Here is a 24951-nt window from a genome sequence, read left to right as displayed (position 1 = left end):
AGGAAAACCACGCAATTTCGAGGCATGTTTGTGTGGATCATTGTATTCTACTTTTACAACATCTTTCTGTCCATATGCATTTTATAAAAAAACGGTTACAAACGCTTTTCAAAGACCAACTCGACCGATCCAAGGCAACGTGTTCCTTTAATGTCACTGAGACACAATGGTTTTATGTTCTTCTGCAAAGTGTTGAACAAACTGTGATGTCACCAGTGTTAACAGTCAAACTAAAATCTAAGGCAAAGAATATGCTTTCTTTTTAGCTGCAAAAGAAATTTTTCTAAATTAACAAACTGGATTGTTTATATATGTTTTGTACAAAGTTTTCAACTGAAATTGTATTCATATTATAGCCTAAAAATCTGCAGTAACTGACTTTTTAAAGAATAAATGTACTTGTGAAGTATAAAATACGCCTCTCTTAATATTTATGCATGACATCACAATAAACCCAAAACGAGGCTATTGGCGCAGCCACAGCAACTTGGATTGAGTGGCTGGTACTGTTAATGGCGTGGCGTGCGCCGATGGCCTCATTAATTTTGGGTTAAACTGATGATGTCAGTGCATGAATATTAAGAGAGGTGTAGTCACACAATAGCTATTGGTGTTTTTTTAATCTGCTTCCATATTTAAAGGTGAAGAGCTGACCCTTTTTGATCCCAAAGGAGAAAAGGTTTAAATGCATTTAAACTGGATGATTTATATGTTTTGTACAGGGTTTTCATCTGAAATTTTATTCATTTTTCAGCCTCAAAATCTGCAGTACTAGATTTGTTTAATAATATGTACTTGTGAAGTATAATATTCATTGGGTTTTTGTTAGTTTTGTTTAACAGCCGCTTCTTGTTTAACAATCCACTGCCTTTAAAGCCAGTGGACACTATTGGTAATTGTCAAAGACTAGTCTTCTCACTTGGTGTATCTGAACATATGCATAAAATAACAAACCTGTGAAAATTTTAGCGCGAACGGTCGTCGGAGTTGCGAGATAACTATGAAAGAAACAAACACCCTTGTCACACGAAGTTGTGTGCTTGATTTCGAGACCTCAAGTTTTACGAGACCTCAAGTTTTAAACTTGAGGTCTCGAAACCGAATTCGTGGAAATTACTTCTTTCTCCAAAACTATGTCACTTCAGAGGGAGCCATTTCTCACAATGTTTTATACTAACAACCTCTCCCCATTACTCTTTACCAAGTAAGGTTTGATGCCAATAATTATTTTGAGTAATTACCAATAGTGTCCACTGCCTTTAAGCAAGCACTTAGCCATTGCTTCGTCCTTCGGATGGGACGTAAAGCCGTTGGTCCCATGTGTTGTGTAACGCATGCAAAAGAACCCAGTGCACTTATCGAAAAGATAAGGGGTTTGCCCTGGTGTTCTTGGCTGTGGCTGCTGTATGCGCGGTAGCACCTTGTAAACCCTTATAAGGTGCTAAATTATATATTATATGTTTTGTACAGGGTTTGCATCTGAAATTGTATTCCATTTTATAGCCTCAAAATCTACAGTACTGGATTTGTTTAATATGTTATTGTAAAGAACATTTATATTCATACAGTAGTTATGGTGTTTTTGTAAGTTTTGTAAACTGCTTCTATTTATAGTATTATACTATTATTTTTGTATCTATTGATTTCTTTGTACATAATTTACCATCTGCTTCTCAGCTATGCATTAAGTAGGGTTATAGATTGGTTAACACTAAAAATAAAAATAAACTATAAAAATTCATGTGGTGACATTTACATGTATGCTGTTGATAGTGTAAACTATTTGGAGAAATTATTCCCTTCAAATTTTGGCAATAATACAGTTATTTTATTAGTATGTTGCAACAACGCTATTATATTACTATAATGCTGGTACTATTTTGATGAGTATTGTTAAAGACACTGGACACTATTGGTAATTGTCAAAGACTAGTCTTCACAGTTGGTGTATCTCAACATATATATGCATAAAATAACAAACCGGTGAAAATTTGAGCTCAATCGGTCGTCGAAGTTGCGAGACATTAATGAAAGAAAAAACACCCTTGTCGCACCATGGCCACACGAAGTTGTGTGCTTTCAGATGCTTGATTTCGAGACCTCAAATTCTAAATCCGAGGTCTCGAAATCAAATTTGTGGAAAATTACTTCTTTCTCGAAAACTGCGTCAGAGGGAGCTGTTTTTCTTAATGTTTTCCTCTCAACCTCTCCCCATTACTCGTAGTCAAGAAAGGTTTTATGATAATACATATTTTGAGTAATTACCAATAGTGTCCACTGCCTTTAAAATAAATATTCTTTTAAGAAACATGGCTTCTGACTGGCACCCCCGAACAAAGATATTGACAAAATAGGGACACCGCCAATATAGGGCTAGATACATGTAGCTCAGTTGGTAGAGCGCCGGCACGTAAATCCGGAGGTCGTTGGTTCGAATCCCACTCTTGTCAATTCTTTGTTCAACCCCAAAAACATTTATTTACTTAAAAGTAGTACTTTGTTTTCCCCGTTATAAAAAATTGTCTTGCTTTTAATATTTGGTGAGATTCAAATATAGCTAGAAATTGACTTGTTGGGCACATTTGTTCCTGTTTTGTCTAATATAAAAAAAAGTTACAACAAACATTTGACCTGCATGAACAATAAAAGATACATCCAGAACTAAATATGCAAAAAGCGTTTTTGTTATATCATTAAAACATTTCCAAGAGTTCATTTATTCTGTAAATTTTTCTAAAATTCAATTACATGTAATACATTTTGATCAACGCAACAGTTGAATTGTTAGTAACGATAAAGGAGTGCTTTGTGGTGAACCTCAAGATTTTATGTTAAATTTTATCGGGATGAAGAATATCCATTTTGGTTTGGCCCATGTACACCGATGTATGTAAGCACTCCATACTCGGTACTTTCCTGAGGTCTGTAGCAAAACAAAAATCACAGGCATATTACTCAGGTAGGATTCGAACCCAGGACCTTTGCAGTTCTAGAGCAGTGTCTTACCAACTAGACTCCCTCAAGATTGTTAAGTAATACAAGGTAGATGACTGTGCATCCAAACTTTGGGCAGGCAGCAATTTCCCTAGTGTGTGACACAATAACTTGCCAACAGAAGGGACAATGTCCAGTAGTTACTTAGCCTTGCTCAAGGTGATCACAGTTTCCACTTTGAAAAAGATGGCATAAATCTACGCGTGATGTACACTATGCATAGTTTGTGTATCACACTGAGTACAGCGCCCCCTACTGTGTGTGGATCACCCGCACTTGTATATTATGGGTGCGTTCGTTTAGCTTCCCTGGGTCGACCCCGGTCTGCCCCTGGTGCGTTCGAATAGCTTTGACGTCATTCCAGGGGCTCACCCGGGTCAGCCCCCAGTGCCCTGCTTGTAGAGTAGATAACTTGGGGGTGATCCAATGTGCATGATAACACAACGAGATTGGGAGTGTGATCGTTCTATTAGCTCTTGTCAGGGGCTCACCCGAGTGAGCCCCGCATCAGGGTCAACCCAGGGAAGCTAATCGAACACACCCACTGTCTGCATACATAGGCCGTCAGCACACCACGCAAGCACTGTGTATACATTACAGAGATTACACGGACAGGTAGCGCAATAGCGCAATAGGAAAACAAGAAACAAATAACTAAATGAAAATATAACACCAACACCTCGGTCAAGGCTAGTAGTTACTGAGCATTTAACCCCCCAAACACTGGTTTCTAGTTTTTTTTAGCCTGTATGATTAATGTTTGGAAGGGCAGGGCACCAAGGCATTTTCTCCTTTGTAAAGGGCACTCTTTACGGAAATTGGGCTCCATGGCAATGACCAGGGCCCAATTTCATATATCTGCTTAGCACACAAATTTGCTTAGCATGAAATTTCTTCTGTGATAAAAACATACAACCTTTGCAATTCTTTTACCAACCTTTACCAACCAAATTTCCATTTGTTGCATATTGCTTGAACTCGGCTGTTGGTTGCTTATCCTGAAAATCACGTCGAAATTTGATTTGTAATCCTGTTTTAACCAAGGAAGAAATGTCATGCTTAGCAAATCGTTGTGCTTAGCAGCTGTATGAAATTGGGCCCAGGGGGCATGGAGGCAATCGCCTACTTTGCTTCCGTGAAACATCAGGTCTGCAGACTGTACGAATAAGTAATTACCTCTAAGGATAACTTATATAATATATAAAATGTATATGGTTAACAGTGGTTAGTTTAGCCCCCCCCTCCTCAATAACAAACTAAACAATATTCCAAAAAGAATAAATTTAACCAAAACCTCCCATATAAAAACAGAAACAACAAAATAGTATTCCTGTCAAAGAGTATTGAGGACCATACCTCCATGGGAGGACAGTGTGTCCTTCCTTTTTAGAGATAAGACTGTCTAGCATATTTACACAAATGCACATATCTTTAGCTTTCAAAGGCCAAGATATGTACAAGTTACTTCTGGATAGTTAACCAATTTACAAAATATTACAGGGTTATAAGCGGGTTATTATGTTGTAACAAATTAAATACATTTTGCAGGGTGGACTGTTTAGGACACAGTTTATGACAAAATCAATGAGAGTTGACTATTCTATTTGTTTCTTTCCTTTTGTTGCGACCATTTTCTGAATCGCAGCTATCCGGTCCCAGCTTCATGCTGATATCAACTAAATTCTTAAAAATACGTGACAGCATAAAAACTTACTTGTTACCAAGCAACGGAGAGCTGTTGATAGTATAAAACGTTGTGAGAAACGGCTCCTTCTGAAGTAACATAGTTTTTGAGAAAGATGTAATTTCTCACTCAATAATAAAAGACTTCAGGCCTGAAGCCTTTTATTATGCATCTGAAATCACACAAAGTTGTGCAACAAGTATGTTTTTTTCGTAGGTTTTCCTATAGGAAACAAATAGCAACTACAACTAATTATCTCACAATGGGTGTGTTGGTTTAGCTTCCCTGGGTCGACCCTGGTCTGCCCCGGTACGTTCGAATAGCTTTGACAAGGCTCACCCGGGTCAGCCCCCAATGCTCTGCTTGTGGAGTGGGTCACTTTGGGGTGACCTGAGGTGCATGACGTCGCCGCGAGAGGGCGAGTGTGATCGTTCGATCAGCTCTTGTCAGGGGATCACCCGAGTGAGCACTGCGGGGTTGACCCAGGGAAGCTTATCGAACGCACCCTATGATAATTTTAGTGATTTACAAAAACAATGAGCAATGAGGTTACACATCAAGGAATAAATACAGGATAGATGCAAGAATAAATAAACATTGAAACAAATTAACAGCAACCTCCATTCACCCTGCATTAAGGCACTCATGATTTAAGTTCTTTTCCTATGACATTTGCGAGTTAGGTTTTCAAAGTTCGTCGTCTCTTAGGTAACTTTAAAAAAGCTTGCCCCTAACCATATGACATAGGAACACTTGATATGAGGAATTCAAATTGAAAGAAGGCTCTTTATCGACATCATAAAAACCTTACTCACAAATTACATTTTTTCTTTTCTTGCAGCATGACAACTGACAGACTTTTAAAGTAACCGTTGCCTTGGGTAGGTCGAGTTGGTCTTTGAAACCGTTCGTTATGAAATGCATATGGTTGGATAGATATTTTAAAAGTAGAATATAATGATCCACACAAGACGTATCACTTTAAATTGTGTGGTTATCCTTTTACCTTGTCGACTAACACGGTCGGCCATTTATGGGAGTCAAGTTTTTGACCATATGCATTTTATAACAAACGGTTATAAGAGCTTTTCAAAGACCAACTCGACTGATCCAAGGCATTGTGTTCCTTTAAAGTATCAAGTTATTCTAGTCTATATTGAAGAGTAGAATATTCTAGTTTATAACACCCCTTGCAAGTATTCTGCCTGCTCATTGGTTTAGAGCGCGTCACATGACATGTCTTAGTTTTGCTAATCGACGGCCGTGTGAAAGTGCATCGGTTTGCCATGCGCTAGTCCGAAGACTAGCACACGGCGCCGTGCGCTAGTCCGACAGACTAGCACATGGCGTGCAGTACCCAGATGTCTGTTGCGTGTACGAGGATGATAAATTAATAGTCTGTAACCATTTCGGATTGCACAACACTTCATGCAACACAGTAAGTAAAAGTGTTTGCAATCTGTATTCGAGTCGTCCATGAATTGTAGCATTCAGGTCTGTAACTTAATAATAATAGTACAGTATTTAGACATGTTTGGGGTGTTATAAAACAAATATTGACTGCTTTTACTCGTGAGTCATAGTTTTAACCATAGCACTCGAAGCAGTCAATATTTGTATACTACCTTTAGTACTACCCAGCAGCATCGGTAACTGCATCAAATATGCAAGTAGTGACCTTATCAATTGGGGGCTCAAAACATTTAAATTAAAGGCAAGTTTGGATTCATCTTAGTTTCTGAGTGAAATGGACGCTGCAAAGAATGATTGTTTGTCAAATTTAATCACTGTGTAAAAATTTATCTGAATGTGGTCACAGCCCTTTAAAAGTTACATACTTATAAATATTTTGGCTGGTAACATATTCAGTCTAAAATGTTAATCTTATTTGCTAAGCAAAAATTGTGAGCTTAACTTCTCCTTTAGGATGGGAACCTGCTAATCCTAAAGGTAATTCACTCTCTGACTGTTCCTGAATCAAGCGACTTGAACCATAGGGCTGTTGGCTACAGTGCTCTTTTAAAGGCAGTGGACACTATTGGTAATTACTCAAAATAATTATTAGCACGAAACCTTACTTGGTAACGAGTAATGGGGAGAGGTTGATGGTATAAAACATTGTGAGAAACGGCTCCCTCTGAAGTGCCATAGTTTTTCGAGAAAGGGGTAATTTTCCACGAATTTGATTTCGAGACCTCAGGTTTAGAACTTGAGGTCTCGAAATCAACCATCTATACGCACACAACTTCGTGTGACAAGGGTGTTTTTTTTCTTTCATTATTATCTCGCAAGTTCGGTGACCGATTGAGCTCAAATTTTCACAGGCTTGTTATTTTATGCATATGTTGAGATACACCAACTGTGAAGGCTAGTCTTTGACAATTACCAATGGTGTCCACTGCCTTTAAGCCACTGCCAAAGTTGTAAATGCCGACCCAGTCTCCGCTTGGAAACTATATACAATTAGCACATCTTTTTTGACCGATAATAAAAACAAACACAAAAATATATATCCACTTTAAATTCATTCTCACTCTGTATATAAAATTGGAGAGTAGATAAATGTTAATTAAATCTACTTAATTCTTTTTGGAATTCTTAGGTCACGAGTTGGACAATTTTGTCTAGTGCACCGTCTGGTGTTGTCACAAAATGGGTTTGCTCATGGCACTTGTGTCTTCGAGCACTGACGCTCAACTATAATTTGCCTTATCTCTCAGATGGGAAACTAAGCCGCATGTCTAGTGTATTGTGTACTGCAAGTAGAAACAAACCCCAAAGGTACACTTATAGCGACCTCGTTCCCAGGGGTGATCGATCTCGCTGCACCATTTTTTTTTTCAGCATGCCTTGCTCGATCATAACCCAAAATTTAAATGTGCTATAAGCTAGCACATTTAAATGAGCGTATTATATTTAATCTTTTCTATGCGCGCACGCATGTCTTTCGTCTTAAAGAACATTTTTGTTTTTGTTAAAAAAAAACGTGTTTTGTGTCATAAAAAACGCAGGCATGATCAACTTGCAAATATCTTAAAACTGCGCGCACGCACTTGACATCTAATGCATGACCAATTTCCTGAGCCAATCAGCGCTGTTTCTCAGTACATCCCTCCCAGGGGTTAGTGATGAGAGGTATCGATACGGCGCGCTGCCCATGGTAGCGAGGCCGCACTTATAGTTCAGAGAGAGGGTTTTCCACTGCGTGTCTGGCGTGCGCGGTGCGTACAGATTTCCATTGTTTGGTCTCGTTGACGACGGCCAATGCCAGGGGTCTTTTCTACAGTGTAGTGCACATTTTATGTGACGCGGCATTTACACGCTTTACCCGCTGAGTGTGGCACAGTCACTGTGTGTGTGACATGGGAGCATAGGACAAATAAGGTACGTATTTCTCAACAATATAGAATGTCAAGATAGAACATAAAATTCATTTCAATTCTAATATCAACTGAATATTTGCAAGTAATGCCAGATTTTGCCATCGTGTGACGGGTCACACATTAAAAATTGTTAGAACTCTTAGAATCCAACTCTATGTTGTCCTACCAGGTCCAATACAAAAAAATCCGCAATCAAGCATGTAACAAAAAGAGAAAGGGGCCGATCTGAATTGGCAATGTTTTGAAGTTTTCAGTTTTTTCCTCTCCTAAACTTTGTTTTTACCCCCCCCCCCCCCACCCCTGCACGTTTTGACTTCCATGACAATTCCTAATTATTTTCAAATTGAAAATCGAATTTGATTTTCCAAGTATTTTCTTTTGACCCACCCGCAAATATTTGTTGGTGAAATCTTGAAAGAAGAACACTCTAAAACATTGCTACCTTTGACTGACCAATCAAGTGCTGTATGCAGGCATACACGCAGCTGCAGGGACTTTTACACAATAAAATAGTCCTGCAATGTTTTTCTTTTTTCAACTTTTCCCCAAGAAGGGGATTATTTAAAAAAGGGAATAATAGAACAACAACAGCAAGTCCCAACAACTGAAAGTGCAAAAGACTGGCATGTTCTTGAAAACCCAAGCACTTACTTGAGTGAAAGTTTTTCACAGGCTATGTTCCTGACATTTTACCTCAAAATACTCGATAATAACTAACCAGCCAAGAAGCAGTGGCATACCGCCCCTTCCAGTTTGGCCTTCGTTGATTTGGGGTGACATGAAGTACAATCTCTTTGTTAATCGCTTCGTCATGATTGGACGACCTCTGTGACAATGTGCAAGGCACGTAGTTCTATGGGACTCCTGCACAGATGACACTGCTCAAGTTGCATTGCACATTCCATGCACACTCCGCTGATAAAAAAGGGGAAAAAAGAAAAAGAAAAATATGGTAAATTTGAAGCAAGAGGCACAGGGCTCAATTTCATAAAGCCTGTAAGCACAAAAATTTGCCTAGCATGCAACTGCTTCCTTAATAAAAACAGGACTACCAACCAAATTTCCACGTAATTTTCAGGATAACCAAACAACAGCTGAATACCAGTATCAAGCAATATGCGACAAATGGAAATTTGGTTGGTAAATTTCACAGACAAACGTAAAAATAAGAAAATACAGAATTCTAGCAACAGGAGTAAAAATTCTTAAAAACATTATCTTTTGAGATATCTCAAAAATGCTACTATCTTTTGAAATGAAGTTTTCACAGGTTTTTGTTGTTGTACACTACATATCTTCATTCATGTAGGATTAAAGCAAACGAATGGTTCCGAAAACCAAAGGTATACTATACCTTTAAACCAAAAACAAAAAGAGCATCTAAAAGATGACCTACCTGTGGTTGCATGGTTTAAGTATAACGTTTGCCTCCCTGTCAAAGCAGAGGTTACAGGCACTGTCACTGACGCTCATGTGTCGCAATAAAGCCATCTTTTTATGTCTAAACATCAAACCAACAAAAAATATTTTATTAGGAGAAATTAAAAAGAAAAAATAGTTAGCAGTCTCTGAAAAAAATGTAGATTGAAAAAAATATTCAACTTCAAATGCGATTTAAAAAAAACAAAAAAAAAACAGGAGAAATAGTTAGCATACTCTGAAAAAGTAGTTTGAAAAAACTTCCAAATGTGTTTTTCAAATAAAAAAATATATATAAAATAATGGGCTGTGGGGCACATTTTACACTTAGTAAAAACAGTTACGAAATCTACAGGAGAAAAAGAGGCCTGAAGTTGAATAGTTTGATTGGTCAATATATTTTCAAATTTTAAAGAAAGTATTTGATTTAAAAATAGTCTTGTGTTCATTTGTTTTACCTTGGCAAGATGACTTTATCTTCTGCCGCCATTGTTGCGTAGTCGTTAAAAGTTTTGAACGGCACATTAGGTGGAAACGCAAATGGTTTCATTCCGAAGTTGAACTCGCACTGTTGGAAAGACATGAAGCTTGCTGCTGCAAAGAACCCAGTCCTAGGTGACAAGAGAAGACATTGATATAGGAAAGTTTAAAATGTGGCTTCGTTTTTGGGTGGGTCTAAACAAAAATTGTCTTGAAAAGCTTACTCCCTTGGCCCACTTGTATACAGGTGACCTCAACCCTCCAATATCCTCCACTCCTATTTCACTCCACACCAACATTTGGACTTTACAAGCTTGGAATACCTGACCCAATAATAAGCAATTGTTATTTGGGCCTTAGGACCCTCAGTCCTTCAAAATCCTTCATTTCGACAAAAGCCCCTTTCACACTAGAGCAATTTAGCAAGGGTCCCTTGCTAAACTGTAGCATGGTTCTAAGATTTCACAAAATGCACCTCGTGTGAAAGGACAATAGTTTTTGTAGTGTCCAGGGTCCCTTGTCAAATCTTGTCCAACATTTTGTCGGAGGTCCGGACCTATGACAAAATCTTACACTAGCGGAAGTTTTGACCAAGTACGTGGGCTACACCATCGTGTGAAAGGAACCCTTGTTTATTGAACGACGTCCTAGGTGAAAACGCCAATTCAGCGCATGCTATTGTGGGTGCTATCTTGTCCAACTAAGGTGATCAGGATTACCAATTCGTCATATCACTCTCATGTCGTACAAGGGTTGTTAGTTTTTTAACTTTTCAGTGTGAAAGCTCACAAAATCAGTCACGCATGCTGAAAACAAATAAACAATCCACGCTCGTACATTTTGTACCAAGGGACCCTGGCTACATTTTTGTCGTGTGAAAAGGGCTAAAGCGGATATAGAAGAATTTTGGAGGATTTGGGTTAATCTAAATTCCGACAAGTTACAACTGTCTGATCATCCTAATCATCCTCAAAAATGTCAGTGGGTAATTTTACCCCAACTTTTTTGCTGGCACAATGCCCAAGTTTGATTGAAATGCTATTATATGTCATTATGTCTTACATACATTTAAACAATCTAAAACTAAAACAAACACTTCTTTTAAGAAAGCACTACTCTACCAATATTTCTCAGGAGAAGTAAAATAAACTCACTGGGCTGATTCAAAGAGGTCTGTTTCTGGAGGCAGGAACTGCCCGTTGAGTGAGATGAGAATTTCTTGACGTTCCAAATCCAGCAGAAACCCAACGATGTCCCCTGTAAAGATTGATACCAAGTTTCAAATGCTTTGAAGGTCATGTAGCATCAAGTTGTTAGAACATTATTGGATTGAAAATAATAGATGCTAAGTTTGCATCGGGAATATTAATTTTGCATTTACCCATTTAAAGGATTTGGGTACCTTTTCAAAATGTCCTTAGATTTACATTTAACTTACAGGGTTTGAAGATAATGATAGTGGAAAGCTTCCCTTCAAATATTACTTACTGAAGTGCTGTAGTTTTTGAGAAAAGAGTACAACAATGTCATGAAAATACGTTTGTAAATGAGACGAAAATTATTTTCATCACATTGTTTTACTCATTTCCCAAAAACTACAGCACCTCAGCACAGAATATTTTCAGTGAAGCATTCTACTATCATTATCTTCACACTGTGTAAGTTTAGTCTAAATCTGTGGACATTGTGTTTTTTGTCCTACAAAAGTTACATAGACCCTTTAAACCAATGTGTGTTAGCACAGTAAATCCTAGCAGTACCCGCTGCTAATACATAGGATTTTCGAACTTCCTCTAGCTACCAGGCCAAGGTTGTACAACTCCCCAGGGAGCTGAGAAAGATTAAAGGGATGTTATTGGCCCAATGACTAAGGCACATTTAAATTCAAAGCGCATTGAGACAATTATTGTGAAATGCGCTTTAAAAGAACTTGTTATTATTGTTATTCATATTACCTGCTTTCCACATTGGATGACGATGCTGTCTACTCCTTGCTTTGTACCAGAGAAGCTGCCGACAACCATCATAGGAGAAGGAAAACTCATCATCTCCTATACCATACCCCTCCTGTAAAAGCAAATACATACAAGTATCAATTACCGACATTAGATGGTCCTCTTCTCTTGAACACCACTATTAAGCTCCAGTCTTGTTTTAGTCCAGGGCCCAATTTCATGGCTCTGCTTACCGTAAGCAAAGAATTGGTGCTTGCGGAAGCAGGGAATTCTGTGCTTACTAAGCGTATTCACGGGTTAGCAGGGAATTTTGGCTTGCGTGCGTACTCCACACTACTAGGCATTCTGCCCTTACACATCTGGCGCAGAAATTCAGCGCTTGCTTGTAGGCGGAGAACGGCGATCAGTAGCGCAGAATTCAGCGTTACGCAGAGCCATGAAAGTGGGACCAGGTCAAAGCAGGACTAAGAAAAACAAATCCTCCGATCAGTTGTAGTAGAATAACAGACAAGTTCTGACACAAACAAACTACACAGCTAAGTAATACCATTACAAGGTGTTACTGCAAACCAATCTAAATATTGAACAAAAAATGTAAAAACTATACAGAATTTCAAACTTATACAGAATTTCAAAAATCCTCAGGGGACACACTTTTGTTCGGGTCGTACCTGATTGAGAAATTTACTGTTCTTAGTGGCCCAGCCGATCTGCATGACGCCATCTGTAATGACACGGACCTCATAGTACCACGTCCCGGCATCCACGCAGAATGTACACCGAACACTTTCAAATGATGAGGCATCACTACGAGCCTGTAGGCGAAACAAACAACATGGAAACCATCCGAAGAAAAAATGAGCAACAGAGGACAAAAATTTACAGTAAGTTTCTGAAATGTCTGAAGGTGTTTTAAAGAAGAAAACATACATGTGATGGGCTCTGCAAAAACGAATCACGAAGTGGGAAAATTTACTTATTGAGTTTTATAAATAGCTGAAAAGAGCAAACAACAAGCCTCAGTTTGACATATCTTACACACTTGTATGATGTTTGGTTCAAAAGTTATGACCTTTTGTAAAACAGATTATGTCACAATCTGAAAATGACCCATACTGTGGAAACAGCCAGTTTAATAAAAACATCACCTATTGATGTCTAGCGGATGACCTTCACCTTCATCGATCAAAAACTAAGGTTTTTGTTCACAAAATGTGAAAAAATAGACCCTAAAGAATCATAAAACCACATTAAAAAAAAGAATTAAAAATAACTTTTTGTTCACCCTCCCATCACTCAACAGCCCTGTACTGGAAAGTGGGTTGTGCGACAAGTGACTCATTTTTGTAGAGCCTGTCACATATTAAGTGCCCGATTTACTATTGCTAGACTCTCCTTCCCCACAAAAATTCCACAGCAGACTTAGTGGAGACTTAGGCCGTGCCTCTGGCTACGGCTAGATTTCTATGTCATCATGCACTAAAGTTTAAGATGTTCTTTCTTGTCTTACCTCCAGACCTGTTGGTGTTATCTTCAGATATTCGCTGACATCTTTATCATTCAGCATTGCGTTGCACCTCTGTAAAGACACTGACTCGTACGTGAAGGGTCTTCCCTCAACCACAACTAGGATTAACAAACAAAAAAGGTGTATTAATCAGTATAATAATAATGATAGTATTAACAAGTTCTTGTGTAAAGGCTGTGGGTTCGAATCCCACCTGAGTAAAATGAGGCATGCCAGTGATTTTTTTTTACAGAGCTCGGTGAAGTACTTGAGTATACAGTGCTAACACACAACGGTGTATATGAAAAAAAAAATAATAATAATATTCTTTATCACTGATGCAAATTTCCATCTTTTAACAGATATTAATGGATCGTTAATAGAGGTATTCACCTATTTATTTAATGATTGATTGATTGGTTGATTTTAATTATAAGAAATCACTCAACATCTCAAGGCTGGATGCGCGCTTCAAGGTGAGGGTTACACTTATTGACGATGCTGATGCTGACAGGAATGACAATAATAATGAAATGACAATGACACTGATTTGTTCTGTAAAACAAAACTTCTGGTCCAGTAAAGATTTTCAGCTACCATCCCAGCAGTCTTGTAGATGCCCCTCCCACGCACCATGCCCCTCCCACGCACCATGCCCTGTAGCCGATTTGAAAAAAAAGTCAGTTGCCCACTCGTGCAAGATTTCTTGTGCTAGTGGTGCACATCTTATGCAATAAATATTGCGAAAGTGGACTTACACAATTGCGAAACGTTTCGTGAAATCGGCAGCTTCTTGGCATGAATAAAAAGATGCCTCTAACTTAGGTTACAAGAAACTTCAGCTGCGTCCACTCATGCAAGATTTCTTTTATTAGTGGCGCACAATTTACGCAATAAATGTTGCGCAAGCTGACTTCGGCAATTGCATTAAGTTTCTTTGAAATCGACGGCTACTTGGAGAGAGTAAAAAGATTCCTGAGACTTACATAGGTTATCCAGACACCACTGAGCACAGAATCCGACTTGTCTGAGAAGGAGGTTCTCACTTGAGGCGTACTTCTCAAGGGGAAGAAGGTACTGTCTTATGCCGCCATTGGAGATGGTGATCTTATTTTCAGCTATAAAGTCAAGATAAAAGAGACAAATTGATAAATAAATAAATAATGATAATAATTAACTGTTCTTATATAATGCCCCCTTTTGTTTCAACTACAATGTTGCATGCTTCAGGCCAGGAAAAGCCATTGAAAATTTCTGCTTCAATTAAAGGCTTTGATTTGTTCTACAGTGTTTAGTGTATATTACATAGTCTTTCAACATTTCAAAATCGAAGTTTATATTTGGGTGGGTCAAAATAAATAGTTTTTAAAAAAAAGATGAAATTTGTACATTGCACAAAGTCAAATAGCACCCTCTTTTGACTCAATTTCTTTAGGCCATGTTTGAACACTCTTCACAGTGCTTATATTGCATTTTTATACGTGCCGAGGGATCTCCTATTGACCAACCAGAATGGTCTAACTGTCGCAGATATTTATGAATGCACAATTTAAAACAGAGCCATGTTAAAACCTCATCCGTATTTCAGCTCAATACATCTTTTTGTAAGCCGGAAAGTGTTTGGTACTTACACGTTTGTGAAAACTTCTCCAACGCTATCAGTGAGAAGAGAACAACTTGTGGATTCAACTTCAGGTTCTGAGTGAGAGAATAGAAATGGACACTCAACAACATTTATTTAACTAGTAGTGGTGGCCGAGCGATCCAGTTACGAAAAAAAAATAGGAAAAAAATAGAAAAATTCTTATGTGGACCATGTGCTATTTTTACACTGTCTATCTATGGCTGTTTGCTGCGTTTTAATCGCATGTTTATAACCCAAGGTACACCATGTCAAACTGCGCGGGCGCGTGCGGGCGGTATGCCGCTGTGGCGGTTTCAACTTTCCGCCCCGTTCAGTTTTCCGAATGACCAAACTACGGTAACATTACGTCATGTGATGCCTGCGCACAGCAAGCAAAAGTAGTCAATTTTTAGTGCCGTATTGAGTCATCCGTGTATAACTCTCCGGTAGCTGTCATGGCGGCGTCCACGAGTACAACGAGCGGCAAATGCGCGGATTGTATGAGAGAATTTGGTGTGAAGACCAAGCAAATTATCCTGTATTTAACCAGTGGCAGTGGCACAAGCAGTGTGACCTGCTTAAAGTTGTACGCATGAATACCTGTAAAGATAGGGCAATATATGACTAAACAGAAAAGAATCGAAATAGAAACGATTTGGGGTCACTGAGAGAACTACAGTACTCGCCAGGGTACTCACGGCGGTATTTGTGTCTGACTACGTCACCCGGAAAACTGAACACGCCAGAAAGCTAAAACAGTTCGAACAATGTGCTGAAATGTCCGGCTACGTCACCCGGAAAACTGAACACGGCGGAAGACTGAAACCACCATACCGGGTACAACGCAGGGCGCCTCCGGGCGATAGTGTGCTTAAGGGTTAAAGAGGAGATTTCACAGGCCTGAACTCACCAAGTTAGCAAGTAGGTACTGCAGGACATTGTTGGTCAGCATGGTGATACTCTTAGGCCCAGCCAGCTTCTCAGCGAGACAGCCCAAGACAGTTGTAATGTTCCGATGTCTGGCTGCGTATACCTCGGCCTCCTCAGACAGTTCTTTAGAGATCCGAAGAGACCTGTAAAGCCTATGGATCGTTTCCTATGGAAGCAGTAACAGACAATAACAGAGACCTGTAAAGCCTATGGATCGTTTCCTATGGAAGCAGTAACAGACGACTTATTTCATTCACATAATCTGAATACCATTTACAACTTTAAAGGGAAGGTATACCTTTGTTAACCACTCTTAAAATTTACGGCAATAAGAGCTAAATAATTCAAACTGCTTCTAGCTGCTGGGCAATCTCGGTGGTCTAGTTGGTAAGATGTCTGCTCTAGAATTGCAAGGGTCGTGTGTTCAAAAACAATTCACAGAACTTAAGGCCGGTTCATCCTTCCTGCGAATGCGAAGCGAATATGAGGTGAATTTGACGTCACAACTATCCTTTCGCAGCGGTATTCGCAAGTGAGTTAAGCAGAGCTGAACTGCTATGAAATTCAGTGTTGCGAGTTTTGTTACATCATTATTCGCTTCGCATTCGCAGGAAGTATGAACCGGGCTTTAGGAAGTTTCTTAATTTTATAGTGCTTAAACATCAGTGCAAGGGTAAATCCAAAATTAATATACTTCTTCCCCCGATGCAAATTTAACATCGTTTAAAGCTAACTAATAGTCAGAATTCACAACCTGTTACTGTTCATAATTTGACTTACCACTGTCGGTAAAGGACACTCATCAATGAGAAGGGTTATTACAGCAGGTCCCAGACCATCCTCCATCGGAATCACACGAATCATTGATAAGACTACTCTCAGCCAACCACGTTCTGCAATCCAAAGAAATAACGCCAAAAGAATGAATAATATTAATATAAACAATAATAATACTTATAATAGTGGCTGCTTATATAGCGCCCATATCCCTCACTCAGTGTTGCTAAGGGCCCTTCAGCATTAAGTATTTTCTTGCAAAGTATGTGGGACTAAGTTTGAATAATGAGAATTACATTGCACCATGTAATGGTTAACAAAGTGTTGTGGCCCAATATGCAGCCAATCAAACCAGGAACACCGGGGCGAACCCCTTCTCTTCTCAATAAGTGCACTTGGTTCAAAAACGTGCTCCAGTCCGGTGCTCTTAACCGCTAGGCCAGGACGCGTGACAATTAAACTATGGCCGGGACAGAGTTATCAGCTTCGGCCATGGCTAGATTTCTGCGCCTTTATGAGTTGAAGTATAGGACATCCTTAACAACACCCTAGCAACAGTTGTAGCCGCAGCTGTAGATATCAACTTGTTGATAAAACAATGCAGCTGTTGATAGTACAAACTGTGTGAGAAAGAGTTTCTTTCAAAGTAATACAATTTAGATTTTTGTTGTGATTTCAGATGCCTGAGAGAGGCTTCAGATCGAAAGTCGTTCTTCCATACTCAAAACATTTCTCAAAAGCTATGTTACTTCAAAAAGGGAGCTGTTTCTCACAATGTTTTTAATACTATCAAAAGGTTCCCGTCACTCATTACCAAGTAAGTTTTAGTGAGTTATTACCAACAGTGTTCAGTGCCTCTCAGGACTTGAAACTCAATTTATCAGGACTAAGACAAGTCTACTGAAATTAAGTCTTATCCAAACGTACCACTTTCAGCAGTGTCATGAAGTCTCAGCATGGAATAGGGTGGTTCCGGGTCACTAAACACGTAAAACAAAAAACACAAACAAAACCATCAATGGTCTCCCAAAACGTAAGATTTCCTCCTTGTTCCCCTTTTTCAGGAGAGTATAAACAAAGAGGTACTATTCTTAATTAATATTCAAATAAAAACAACACCAGACTTCCGGAATTGTCCAGTCATAAAGTTTAGTGGCCTTACACTAAAACTAGTTGCCCTGAGCCAGCGATCCAGGATAAAATTAGAGCCCTGGGCACTCATCAATCACGATACTTCAGCATATCAACACTGTTCACGAGACTATTGGTTAAAAATCTGATTTGGGCCTTCAGATGTACAGATTTCTGTTTTCACTGGGCCTCATCACATCGAGCAATAATTATATATTTGGTTCTTGTCACACTGGAGATAAATTATTACATGTACACATGTAGAGGCAGATAAACTCACCAATTGTATCGGTTCTTGTCACACCGAATATAAATGATTATTACACAAAGTGTAGGCTGTACGTTACTCAAAAGTTTGATAAACTGACTACCTACTTGTCCACTAATCTCCTGATGATAAGAAGTGTATTTGATACGAGCGCTTCAACATACGTATCCTCATCCTCATCGTCATCGCAATCGCTAGACGACATCCCCGTCGTCGTTGAGGGCGACAGATTCGGGTGTCCAGCGTTCCCACGCCCGCCAGGCGGGAAGCGTCCGTTACTCTGTCTGGGCTGCTGTCTCTGCATGCTCTGCTGAACCGACTGGACGCCGGCCAAATGTTGAACCCTCACCGGTTGGTGGTGTTGGCCATGACGATTGTGACGGTGACTCTGACTGTGTCGGCACGTTGGTCTGCTGCGGTCTTTACTGAAGCAGGAAATCCCCATGTGAAGGATTCCTCGAGCGAGGGTCACTAAGCCAGAGTTTAAGGACTTGCTGACATGTACAAGTAGAGGAGGTGGATCTTGAACTAGAAGGTAGCTCGCCCAGACTGATACTATCATTGGTGGGTAGGAGGAGCATCTATGAAGACATTCCTCCAAGGAACTCCCTTCTATGAAGCCTAATGGAGTTTGCGTTATAAGTCAAGTTCCTGTTTGCTGCTAAGTGAGAAGAAAGTGTACTTTCGAACAGACTCCTGTACATTTAGGGAAAACAAATCAATTGTTATTAAAAAGCTTAAAGCACATGACAATTGACAATGTAATGGTGTTTGAAGCTTTGCATGGTGTGGAGAATAAGAGCAACTAAATATTAACAGTAAACTTGCGGGTACAACCATGGGTAAAAACTCTTGAAGATGAGCAGAGCATACTATTCGAAACGTCGCGACCAAATCGGCTCTTTTCAGAGCCACCACTCCTTCAAAAGAGTTTTTACCCATAGTTGTACCCGCAAGTTTACTATTAATATTTATATTTATAGTTGCTCTTCATGACAATGGATTCAACTTGTGTATGGTTACATTGTGTCTCACATAGCTTTTCTTGGAAGAAATAGACCATTACATACAGTGCCCGGTAAACATGGAGACCTACCTTGCATAGCTGCCTATGTCAGGCAACGGAGGCGATTGCCTCCGTTGCCCCTTGCCATTGCCAACGCCTTGGTGCCCTTGCCCTTTCAAAAACGAAGCATACAGGCCTGCCTATGTTGCTACAGTTTGCCTTCGGTTACACTTGCCTTCATCAAAATTCTATCAAAATGTCTATGGTGTTGTACTTGATTTTCCATAAAATAAATATTTCCATAAAATTACAGGACCCGTTTTTAAAATAATATTTAGACATTATCTGGCGTCATGTCCGAATGATAAAAAGTTTCCAGTAGGTCAGCCTAGTACTACCTGCAATTGACCCAATTCACCTGTGCATGTAGCCTATAATAATCTTGGATGTGCCATACTGGTGGGCAAAGTCACTGTGACTTATCCATTATTCAGTGAAGTACGTATTACTTTTAAACGACGCAGCGTTTACATATAACTGCCAACCAAAATGGTGAGGCTACGACAGTCGCCGCATGTGGCGTGCGTGCAAGGGGTCAATAGCATGGATTTCCTTTCTCCATATTTGGATGGATGATAATGATTACCCCTACATTACAATGAGGGTTCGTTCCGCTATCTGTTACCACAATTTTGAGCTGAAATTCAGGTAATTATTATTGGTTTATTAAAAATGCAAACATGGCGGCCAAAAAGCCAAATTGCGGATGCATATATACAAAGAGTAAGACCCTACTCCTTATTTTATTAGGTCTGTTCCGCTATCGTCCCCACATTCGTGGAAGAAGATGACAGCAGAACGAACCTTATTCATAGTTCTATTCTAGGACAAGGAGTAGTGTGTGAAATAGTTGCGATAACGTAACCCTCCTGCCGATGGCGAAGAGGGTTACGCTATCGCAACTATGTTATGTATAATACCCCATCCTATGTGAAAGAAAATGCACACATAAATTTGGGAGAGAGCTAAGTTTCGCCTCTGGTTCCAACAATAACAAAAGTACAATACTTTTTCTATTCAGGAAGTAACAATTTTTCAGTGGATTTTAAGGATAATTAAGCTTAGTCAGTAAGTCACCAACCGCTCTACTGTACTTTACTAAACAAAAATTTACTGTTTTATTTTCTAGTTCTAGTTTCTACTGGCACTGCAGGTTATGTGCCCTGATGACAACCTCTTCTTACACAGGGTTCACTTCAGGTTTATTGTCCGAAAATTGGACAAGCAGCATATTGCGAAGTTATAAAAACACTACGATATACTATCCAGGGTTTTTGCAGTTTTTTTATGAGGCAGTTTTGACTTTATTTGAGGGAACACATCGAACGGTTTCACCTTTTTTACAGAAACACGGCCGGCACGGACGCCGGACGGTACACTAAATAAGCGGCACATCACACCACCACATTCGGTCCGTTTTGAAACCTAAGCAACTGAATAAACAGCAAAAATTTCAAACTCTCCTTTAAATAAATTTATTTTTTCATACAAAAAATCAAAAACTTGATCCGATATTACAAATTATTTTACCTTCTCACGCAGAAGTTCACCAGTCCCCAAAAATGTATAGCGTATGTATCAATGACGTATTTCGTCTTGTCTTCGACGTCTACGTGTGTTGCAAGGTAGACAATTTTAGTCTGGTTAAGAAATAGAGTCGCCACAAATCGCCCGGTTACTTTGCAATATTGTGTTCCGCAAACCGACCGAGCAAGTCTTGGTGGGCACAGACGACGACAGAGTGATTGATAGTGGACTAGCGGGATGCCGCACTTCGCGCGGTACTTGCTAGGGATAAAGACAATCTTGTGGTAATTTTTAAAACAAAAAATCTGCGTGCGAACGATTTTCTTTTTTCGTTCGCACACAAACTGTTTTAGTAGTTCGCACGCGGATTATTTTACAAAGTTTTTTTTTCTCACGTATGTTCCTTTGTAAAGCTCCGTAACGTATAATCCCTCGAAAAAACAAAACTGAACATTGGAATTTGTCGTCAGTTTCCGTAGCGTGGTGGTTATCACTGAGCCAGCCCTATACGCGCAGTGTCCCCGGTTTGAGCCCATGGCAGAAACAATGTTTCCTTTTTTTTTCCAGACATGAGGTAATTTAAACAGCCAATAAAATGATGATCTCAAATATATAGATATTACAGTTTTGTAATAGCTGCAGTCCATAGGAAACATAAACAAAATATAACGAGTCTCTTACCTCACATTAACACAATATGGGTTTTTCTCCAGCACGCTCCAAGCCAAGTTTCTGAAAAACGCGGGGTCAAACAAACCCGCGCGACAAAGGAATCGTGACGTCAGTGGCGGCTATTTGATGTGGAAAATAGCACCCTCAGTTTGCTAAAGCTGGAGAACTGTGTTCAAACCCAATTAGGGGAAATCGTCACTGGCGTCAAAGGGGTCATTATAATAGATCAGCCGTTTTTGACTCTCGGCTAAAAAAGCCGCGCGGCCGGGTGCATTTTTGACTCGAGTTATTTATTACTAAATGCAAATTATGAGAGTAAAATGGTTATTCATCATCATCATCATCATGCATCAGTAGGCTGCACAGCAGGCAGACACAAGCTTTTCCCATCATCTCCTGTCTTGTGCTATTCTCCGAATCTCAAGCGAGGAGAGCAGAAAATCCGGGGAGACTAATCTTCCAATGTACTCAGGTATCTACGATGTCTATTATGGCCTTAAAAAGGTGACAGTTGAAATATTGAGATCATCCTTTATTGGCTGTTTAAGAACTACCCTTTTTTGTTTATTGGTAACAACGTACTGCCCATTGAAATTTCTTTTTTTCCCCCTAATTGGTCGTCAAGTTTAACTGTAGGCCTAATATCACGTGCGCCTAACTAGACTTGTGGACAAGTCGTTAATGGTCCCACGCGGTGAAAAAGTCGAGTTGTCACTGCTCTCGCGCGAACTGCTGGTTGCCGAGCAGGGCCCAATTTCATAGAGCTGCTAAGCACAAAAATTTGCCTAGCATGAAATTTCTTCCTTGATAAAAATGGGATTACCAACCAAATGTCTATGTGATTTTCAGGATAGTCGTCAAGTTTTCGTAGTGTAGTGGTTATCACGAGTGCCTAACACGCGCAAGGTCCCCGGTTAAAGCCCGGGCGAAAACAATTTTCTTTTGTATTTCTGACGTGAGGTTACTTTAAAATTATATTTATTCTGTTAGTTTTGTAACGAATCCCCAGATTGAAGGAAGCTAAATATTGGAGTTTGGTCGTCAAGTTTTCGTAGTGTAGTGGTTATCACGTGCGCCTAACACGCGCAAGGTCTCCGGTTCAAGCCCGGGCGAAAACAATTTTCCTTTGTATTTCTGACATGAGGTTACTTTAAAATTATATTTATTCTGTTAGTTTTGTAACGAATCCCCTGATTGAAGGAAGCTAAATATTGCAGTTTGGTCGTCAAGTTTTCGTAGTGTAGTGGGAAAACAATTTTCTCTTGTAATTCTGACATGAGGTTACTTTAAAATTATGTTTATTCTGTCAGGTTGGTATGGAATCCCCAAATTGAAGGAAGCTAAATATTGGAGTTTGGTCGTCAAGTGTTCGTAGTGTAGTGGTTACCACGTGCGCCTCACACGCGCAAGGTCCCCGGTTCAAGCCCGGGCGAAAACAATTTTCCTTTGTATTTCTGACATGAGGTTACTTTAAAATTATATTTATTCTGTTAGTTTTGTAACGGATCCCCAGATTGAAGGAAGCTAAATATTGGAGTTTGGTCGTCAAGTTTTCGTCAAGTGGGAAAATAATTTTCTTTTGTATTTCTGACATGAGGTTACTTTAAAGTTATATTTATTCTGTTAGTTTTGTAACGAATCCCCAAAATGAAGGAAGCTAAATATTGGAGTTTGGTCGTCAAGTTTTCGTAGTGTAGTGGTTATCACGTCGTGTGCCTCACACGCGCAAGGTCCCCGGTTCAAGCCCGGGCGAAAACAACTTTCTTTTGTATTTCTGACATAAATGGTTGCTTTTTAACTGCACTTTTATTAATTACACTTTTGGTAAAGTGTTCCCTTATACAAAAAAGTCGATCATTCGATTTGGTCGTCAAGTTTTCAGAGTGTAGTGGTTATCACGTGCGCCTCACACGCGCAAGGTCCCCGGTTCGAGCCCGGGCGAAAACAATTTTCTTTTGTATTTCTGATATTAGGTTACCTTTAAATTTTATTTATTCTGTTAGTTGGTATGGATTCCCCAAATTGAAGGAAGCTAAATATTGGAGTTTGGTCGTCAAGTTTTCGTAGTGTAGCGGTTATCACGTCCGCTTTACACGCGCTAGGTCCCCGGTTCAAGCCCGGGCGAAAACAACTTTCTTTTGTATTTCGGACAACAGGTTACTTAAAAAGAAATATTTATTCTGTTAGTTTTGTAACGAATCCCCAAAATGAAGGAAGCTAAATATTGGAGTTTGGTCGTCACGTTTTCGTAGTGTATAGTGGGAAAATAATTTTCTTTTGTATTTCTGACATGGGGTTACTTTAAAAAAAATATTTATTATGTTGGTTGGTATGGAATCCCCAAATTGAAGGAAGCTAAATATTGGAGTTTGGTCGTCAAGTTTTCGTAGTGTAGTGGTTATCACGTGCACCTAACACGCGCAAGGTCCCCGGTTCGAGCCCGCGCGAAAACAACTTTCTTTTGTATTTCTGACATCAGGTTACTTTAAAAAAATATTTATTCTGTTAGTTTTGTAACGAATCCCCAAAATGAAGGAAGCTAAATATTGGAGTTTGGTCGGCAAGTTTTCGTAGTGTAATGGTTATCACGTGCGCCTCACACGCGCAAGGTCCCCGGTTCGAGCCCGGCCGAAAACAATTTTCTTTTGTATTTCTGACGTGAGGTGACTTTAAAATTATATTTATTCTGTTAGTTTTGTAACGAATCCCCAGATTGAAGGAAGCTAAATATTGAAGTATGGTCGTCAAGTTTTCGTAGTGTAGTGGTTATCACGTGCGCCTCACACGCGCAAGGTCCCCGGTTCGAGCCCGGGCGAAAACAACTTTCTTTTGTTTACTTTAAAATTATATTTATTCTGTTGGTTGGTATGGAATCCCCAAATTGAAGGAAGCTAAATATTGGAGTTTGGTCGTCAAGTTTTCGTAGTGTAGTGGTTATCACGTGCGCCTAACACGCGCAAGGTCCCCGGTTCGAGCCCGGGCGAAAACAATTTTCTTTTGTATTTCTGACGTGAGGTTACTTTAAAATTATATTTATTCTGTTAGTTTTGTAACGAATCCCCAGATTGAAGGAAGCTAAATATTGGAGTTTGGTCGTCAAGTTTTCGTAGTGTAGTGGTTATCACGTGCGCCTCACACGCGCAAGGTCCCCGGTTCGAGCCCGGGCGAAAACAATTTTCTTTTGTATTTCTGACGTGAGGTGACTTTAAAATTATATTTATTCTGTTAGTTTTGTAACGAATCCCCAGATTGAAGGAAGCTAAATATTGGAGTTTGGTCGTCAAGTTTTCGTAGTGTAGTGGTTATCACGTGCGCTTTACACGCGCAAGGTCCCCGGTTCGAGCCCGGGCGAAAACAATTTTCTTTTGTATTTCTGACATGAGGTTACTTTAAAATTATATTTATTCTGTTAGTTTTGTAACGGATCCCCACATTGAAGGAAGCTAAATATTGGAGTTTGGTCGTCAAGTTTTCGTAGTGTATAGTGGGAAAATAATTTTCTTTTGTATTTCTGACATGAGGTTACTTTAAAAT

General features: G+C 39.5%; 1 protein-coding gene and 12 non-coding genes across 13 annotated transcripts; 12 read left to right on the top strand and 1 right to left on the bottom strand.

Annotated features, from left to right (window-relative positions):
• Positions 1-51: 51 nt before the first annotated feature.
• Positions 52-20823, bottom strand: LOC139934587 (RING finger and SPRY domain-containing protein 1-like). The gene is made up of 14 exons (XM_071928867.1): positions 20749-20823; positions 18260-18848; positions 17681-17733; positions 16757-16869; positions 15957-16142; positions 15054-15120; positions 14409-14540; positions 13426-13541; positions 12587-12730; positions 11916-12027; positions 11115-11217; positions 9939-10091; positions 9458-9562; positions 52-8976 (listed from the first exon to the last, which is right to left on the bottom strand). Exons 2-14 carry the CDS (start codon positions 18712-18714, stop codon positions 8871-8873), a joined length of 1845 nt encoding a protein of 614 aa, XP_071784968.1. The 5' UTR covers positions 18715-18848; positions 20749-20823; the 3' UTR covers positions 52-8870.
• A 1455-nt stretch (positions 20824-22278) lies between these two features.
• On the top strand, positions 22279-22351 carry Trnav-aac (transfer RNA valine (anticodon AAC)). Its single transcript has one exon. It is a non-coding gene; the product is annotated as a tRNA-Val (tRNA).
• A 111-nt stretch (positions 22352-22462) lies between these two features.
• On the top strand, positions 22463-22535 carry Trnav-aac (transfer RNA valine (anticodon AAC)). Its single transcript has one exon. It is a non-coding gene; the product is annotated as a tRNA-Val (tRNA).
• Positions 22536-22782: 247 nt separating this feature from the next.
• Positions 22783-22855, top strand: Trnav-cac (transfer RNA valine (anticodon CAC)). The gene has a single exon. It is a non-coding gene; the product is annotated as a tRNA-Val (tRNA).
• A 244-nt stretch (positions 22856-23099) lies between these two features.
• Trnav-cac (transfer RNA valine (anticodon CAC)) lies at positions 23100-23175 on the top strand. Its single transcript has one exon. It is a non-coding gene; the product is annotated as a tRNA-Val (tRNA).
• A 116-nt stretch (positions 23176-23291) lies between these two features.
• Positions 23292-23364, top strand: Trnav-cac (transfer RNA valine (anticodon CAC)). The gene has a single exon. It is a non-coding gene; the product is annotated as a tRNA-Val (tRNA).
• A 110-nt stretch (positions 23365-23474) lies between these two features.
• On the top strand, positions 23475-23547 carry Trnav-uac (transfer RNA valine (anticodon UAC)). The gene has a single exon. It is a non-coding gene; the product is annotated as a tRNA-Val (tRNA).
• Positions 23548-23797: 250 nt separating this feature from the next.
• Positions 23798-23870, top strand: Trnav-aac (transfer RNA valine (anticodon AAC)). Its single transcript has one exon. It is a non-coding gene; the product is annotated as a tRNA-Val (tRNA).
• Positions 23871-23981: 111 nt separating this feature from the next.
• Positions 23982-24054, top strand: Trnav-cac (transfer RNA valine (anticodon CAC)). Its single transcript has one exon. It is a non-coding gene; the product is annotated as a tRNA-Val (tRNA).
• A 111-nt stretch (positions 24055-24165) lies between these two features.
• Trnav-cac (transfer RNA valine (anticodon CAC)) lies at positions 24166-24238 on the top strand. Its single transcript has one exon. It is a non-coding gene; the product is annotated as a tRNA-Val (tRNA).
• Positions 24239-24333: 95 nt separating this feature from the next.
• Positions 24334-24406, top strand: Trnav-aac (transfer RNA valine (anticodon AAC)). The gene has a single exon. It is a non-coding gene; the product is annotated as a tRNA-Val (tRNA).
• Positions 24407-24517: 111 nt separating this feature from the next.
• Trnav-cac (transfer RNA valine (anticodon CAC)) lies at positions 24518-24590 on the top strand. The gene has a single exon. It is a non-coding gene; the product is annotated as a tRNA-Val (tRNA).
• A 111-nt stretch (positions 24591-24701) lies between these two features.
• On the top strand, positions 24702-24774 carry Trnav-uac (transfer RNA valine (anticodon UAC)). Its single transcript has one exon. It is a non-coding gene; the product is annotated as a tRNA-Val (tRNA).
• The last annotated feature ends 177 nt before the right edge of the window (positions 24775-24951 follow it).

The sequence above is a fragment of the Asterias amurensis genome, chromosome 3 (genome assembly GCF_032118995.1).
Source record: "Asterias amurensis chromosome 3, ASM3211899v1".
NCBI classification, from domain to species: domain Eukaryota; kingdom Metazoa; phylum Echinodermata; class Asteroidea; order Forcipulatida; family Asteriidae; genus Asterias; species Asterias amurensis.
This window is presented reverse-complemented; position numbering and strand designations above follow the sequence as displayed.

Bases quoted from the DNA above. Each gene is read 5' to 3' on its own strand.
- LOC139934587 (XM_071928867.1), bottom strand. From the start codon at position 18,714: ATGATAGTATCAGTCTGGGCGAGCTACCTTCTAGTTCAAGATCCACCT. The intron at 13,542-14,408 runs GTAAGTCTCAGG...TGTTAATCCTAG, and splicing joins GTGGTGTCTGGATAACCTAT to TTGTGGTTGAGGGAAGACCC. The intron at 11,218-11,915 runs GTAATATGAATA...CAATCTTTACAG, and splicing joins TCATCCAATGTGGAAAGCAG to GGGACATCGTTGGGTTTCTG.